This window comes from Quercus suber, unplaced genomic scaffold (assembly GCF_002906115.3).
Source record: "Quercus suber isolate HL8 unplaced genomic scaffold, Cork oak 2.0 scaffold_30, whole genome shotgun sequence".
NCBI classification, from domain to species: Eukaryota; Viridiplantae; Streptophyta; class Magnoliopsida; order Fagales; family Fagaceae; genus Quercus; species Quercus suber.
Window position 1 is genome coordinate 1218851 of NW_027069495.1, and position 5446 is coordinate 1224296.

At 35.7% G+C, this 5446-nt stretch overlaps 1 protein-coding gene across 1 annotated transcript; it reads right to left on the reverse strand.

Annotated features, from left to right (window-relative positions):
• Window positions 1-3777: 3777 nt before the first annotated feature.
• On the reverse strand, window positions 3778-5446 carry LOC112004942 (uncharacterized). The gene is made up of 5 exons (XM_065770406.1): window positions 5137-5446; window positions 4801-4931; window positions 4470-4711; window positions 4288-4363; window positions 3778-3927 (listed from the first exon to the last, which is right to left on the reverse strand). Exons 1-5 carry the CDS (start codon window positions 5444-5446, stop codon window positions 3778-3780), a joined length of 909 nt encoding a protein of 302 aa, XP_065626478.1.

Here is a 5446-nt window from a genome sequence, read left to right on the forward strand (position 1 = left end):
AAAAAAAAGAAAAGCAAAAACTAACTATACTCACATCTTGATTTGGAGGGTTCAAGTCTTTGTACTCATACAAAATCCAGTTACCATTTTGTTTAGATGGCGAGTTCTCGTTGTTTTCATAGCGAAATCTACTTTTCTCAATCCCTTTTAATGAAGTGTTGCAGAGTTTATCCTTACTCCATGAACCTGAACCTACTCTTCGATCGACTCTTCAGTTAAAGCTGGTGCCATTGTTATAGGTTTTAAGCTTTGTAAAGAAGTAGAGTTGTTTAACAAAGGGTCCCTCTGCAGAAACATGTCCCAGATTTCCCAAGGTTCTTTCTTACCGTACAAGTCACAATCTTTGACTGGGTTGAAGGGGATTGGTTTTCCCATGTTCTTTTTCCGGAGGTAGTAAGTGGCTAGCTCCTCGTCAGTGGGGTCGAACCTGTAGCCTATTATCATGTTCACCATAGTTTATAATAATAATAATAAAATAAAATTAAAAAAAAAAAATCTTCTTGTGCATGTCTTGCGGTTAAAAATTCACGTAGTGTGGGTTTAGATCCGGCTGTTGCATTTTGCGTTTATGTTTTTTTGTTTTGTTTTTTTTTTTTTTTTTTTTTTTTTTTTTTTTTTTTTTTTTTTTTTTTTTTTTTTTTTTTTTTTTTTTCTTGCTGTTGCGCATGCGTTTAGGGGGACAAACGGCTACTGTTTATGAACAGTAACCATATTTTGTTGACTTTTTAGCTCTTTTATCAGTCTTGTGGGTTCTGTGAACAATGCACGAAATCCACAAACTTCACTTTTCAGAAACTTTTTCATTAAAAATAGGTTCCATAGCACTATTCACATATTTAAAAATTATTTTGTTACAGTGTTTTTAATTTTTAATTTTTAGTTTTAGCAAAATAAGTTTTATCCAAACATACTTGTACACATGCACGATTTTTCTCCTCTATATAAGAGCATTCACATCAGATCATTTAAAATCTTCTAAAATACATCTACAGTGCAAATTTTACACATTTTGAGCAAAAAAACACCCACATCAGTGGGTGTAAAAATGTGTAAAACCGGTCATATTTTTCCATGAGCTACAGTACCCGTGTAAATATACACGGGTATTGTAGCTCGTTTATTTTTTATTTTATTAATTTTTTTTCTCTCTTCTCTGGTTGGTCTCTTCTTTTTTCCTTCTCTCTCACTCCTCATTTACTCTCTACTTCAACCACTCATCTGGAAGCTCTTCTTTCTTTAAGCATTTTTTTTTACGTTGTTTTTTTCTACATCTGTAAGGTCTCAACCATCTGGTAAACGGAGAACATGGCGTCCTCTTCGTCGGCGTCGACTTTGGCAAGAGCCTAAGGAGGCTCAGATCAACCTTCGCAGCCACAGCAAAGGAATGGGTCTAATCAACCTTCGCTCCGATCAACCTTGGGTTTCGGCTTGAATAGGTCTGGGTTCAGCTTGATCTGGGTCTCGGCTTCATCTGGGTTTCAGCTCCGATCAACCGTGAGAATGAGAAACAAAAAAAGCACAAAGCAAGTAAACAGATCTGGGTTTCAGCTTGATGGTGGCGGGTGATGATGACGGTGGTTGGGTCTGAGAGAGAGAGGTAGTGAGAGAGAGACAAAGAGAGGCAGTGAGAGAGAGACAGAAGCCATGAGTGAGAAAATAATAAAAAAAATGTAAAAGAATGTATATTTTATTGAATAAATGTGTAGAATAGATAAACTGATGTGAGTGTTTCATAAAAATAAATGTGTAAAATAGAAAAAGTAGGTTTTAAATGTGTAAAATAGACAAATTTTTTCACATGCTGACCTGAATGCTTTAACTTTCTCCTCTTTCTTGGTTCTCTTTTTTTCACGTAGCTCTCTCCTTATGCGGCACCACTGCTTGCTTTTATAACGAAGTCTGTCGCCACACTTCCATGCGGCACCACATGACTAATCCAATTGTATTTCCAATTTCTATTTGGAATAGGAGTCTTCATTCAAGGGGATTAAATGGGCTGGAGCCAGTACATCTTTCTCTCTATAATGAAGGAGTCTCTCTCTGTCAGCCATAGATGAATGTGGTGGGATATTTGGGCTGGGCTGAGAGTATTTGGGCCTGTTAAGGCCCATTCCATGCATTTTTTTTTTAAAAATTTTTTTGGAAAACCAAAGTTCTGTTTTAATGACCATTTTGGTTTATCTATTGAAACAAAATATCTGTATTGATTTATAGTACAATAATAATAATAATAATAGTTTATAACCATTTCGTCTTAAATCCACATTGGGATTGAAATTCACCGAAATAACAAAAATGCATTATAATTTGTGCCAAAGTAGAATAAGGAAAAAAAAAAAAAAAAACTACCGGTGACGCAAAACTTCATCACCTAATCTATTGAAATTGGAAAAAAAAAAAAAACATTTGGTGACGAAATATTCTGTCACTGAAAATAAAGTTTAGTAACGAAAATATTAGGTGAAGAAAAACTTTCGTCACCTATCATTTTTTATTGGTGACAAAAAAATTTTGTCACCTATCATTTTTTTTATTGGTAATGAAACATTTTCGTCACCAATACATTCTGTGACGGAGCTTAAGTGACGAATGCTATTTCGTCACCATATGCATTCAGTAACGAAATAAGGACATACTGTGATGAAAGGTTTCGTCACCATAGCCTACTTTTGTTGTAGTTTTCATTTTATAAAAGAAAAATGGTTATTATTATTAGATAGATATTTTATATTTGGACTTGAGATGGATATATTAGACATAGTTAAAATATGGATTTATAGTTTTAATTGGACTATTTTAGTTAATATTTATATTTTGTACTAATTTAATATATTTATTTATATTTTAAATAATTATTAAATTAATTATGACATCATTATGGTTCGACCTTTGTCCAATCTTAAAAACCATGAACCTCTCTCTGTTACAGTTCATTGAATGGTTTGGGTCTGAAAATCATGATATTAAGTAGTGTAAGAGAATATAAGGCTATAAGAGTTAGATATGAGATTACCTATGGGGTTTCCAATGAGTTTCTGCATATATATATATATATACACACACACACATATATTTAATAGGTGAGAAAATTTATTAAAAAGAAGCTACTCTATCAAAGAGATGAAGTAAATGAAAGAAATATGTACAAGCAACAAAGGAAAACAAAACAACTTATGTACAAGAAAAAAGTGAATCTAAAAACAGTGGAATGGATTTTGAAGAAGTAAAACCTCATGCACGAGACCAATCAAACAAAGTGGTCCCAAACAACTCTAAGAGCTTATCCCTAGAAAGCACCAAATCTTCAAATATACGATTATTTCTCTCCCTCCAAATAATCCACACCACACAATGTGGTACCAAATTCCAAACATTTGAAGAATACTTCCCCAACCAATTCTTCCAACAGGCCAACAAGCCAATAACCCTTTTAGGTAGAACCCAAGAAACGCTAAAAGATCTAAGGACAAAGCTTCATAACTGAAAAACCTCACCACAGTGTAGAAGCAAATGCTCCACACTCTCCCCATTACATTTACACACGCAACACCAATTCATAATAGTGCAACCCTTTTTCCTCAAATGGTCCATTGTGAGAACCCTCCCTCATGCTGCTGTCCAAACAATAAATAACACATGACATAGAGCCTTCACACCCCAAATACTCTTCCACGGAAAGTAATAGAGTTTGATCCCCACAATACACCATAAAAGGATTTTATATCAAACCCCCCCCCCCCCTTAAACCCCAAACACCACCTCATCTTATCTCTGCCCTCAATAGGAGGACTCAGCGAACTCCAATGTACGAGTAAAGGCCCCCATCAACTCCATCTCCCATTCATTAAAACCACGTCGGAACCATATATTCAAATTCCTTTCTTCTTCGAAGTGTGACTCACCATCATATTTGCCATATATGCCTCCCTATAAGTAGCAAGTTCGAATAGCTATAAGAAAGTTTTGTTCAACGATTGATATCCACACCAATGATCATGCCAAAATTGGATCTACTCCCAAACCAATCTCAAAGGAAAGAAACTTACTAAACTCTCCCAACATTTCCAAATGCCCAGCTATAGACCACACCCATGTGAACCCCGCGCAACTTTGAAGACCCCCCCCCCCAATCCTCCTAAATTTCAATGTGATCACATGCGTCCATATTCTTGTCTCCTTAACCACATAATGCCACAACCACTTACCCAAAAGAGCTTTATTAAAGGTAGTAATTTTCCTAATCCCCCCACAATCAGAAAAAGGATAACACTCCTTATCCCACCCTACCAAATGAAGTTTATGCTCATCTGCCAAACCACCCCAGAGAAAATCCCTTTGTAACTTCTCAATCCTATTAGCCACCCTAGTAAGAATAGTGAATAGAGATAAGAAATAGGCGGGGATACTCAAAAGCACACTCTTAAGCAAAGTCAAGCGGTCCTCCCTTTAGAAAGATACATTTTTTCCACCTAGCCAAGCATTTTTCCAACTTCTCCAAAATCAGATTCCATATAAAGGACGACTTGTTGGAGAGTTCGAAAGGCATACCGAGATATGTCATAGGCAAAGCCCCAATCTTGCAACCCAAAACTTTTGCTAACTCGTCCAAATTATTCACCTCACCAACCGAAACCATCTCACTTTTAGTAACCTTAAACTTTAGCCCTATAACTGCTGTGAAACAAATTAATAACATCCTAATATGAAGAAACTGTTCAACAATAGGTCACAGAACAAAATGGTATCATTTGCAAATAATAGATAAAATACGCATAACTTATCACCTCCCACGCCACGCACCTTAAAACCCCTAATAATACCAGCCTCCTCCATATGTCTAAGCATCATAGAAAATACTTCCATCACCAGAAGGAATAGCATAGGACTTAAAGGATCCCTTTGCCTTGAACCTTTCGAATTAGGAAAGAAACCTGCTGGAGAACCATTAATTAAAACTAAAAACTGGACAATAGAGATACAAGTATGGATCCATTGTAACCATCTAACTCCAAAACCCATCCTTTCCAACAAGTAAAGCAAGGCTTTCCAATTTACATATTACCCCAGGTATCTTACGACGAATACGACTATCAAAATACTCATTCACAACCAAGACTTAATCCGAAATTTGATGACCCCCAACAAATGCATTTTGAGATTCAGAAATGAGGTCATCTAGCATGCCTCTCAATTGGTATGCCAAGACCTTAGCCAACATCTTATAGACATTACTCATTAGACTTATCGGTCTAAAATCTCTAATGTTGAAGGCTTTATGTTTCTTAGGAATAAGAGCAATAAACAAAGCATTCAAGGACTTCTCAAATTTATCATAATCATAAAATTCATTAAAGAATGCTAAAATATCACTCTTCACAACCCTCCAACAATTATGGAAAATGGTCATCATAAATCCATCAGGTACTATGGCTTTGTCACCCTTCAT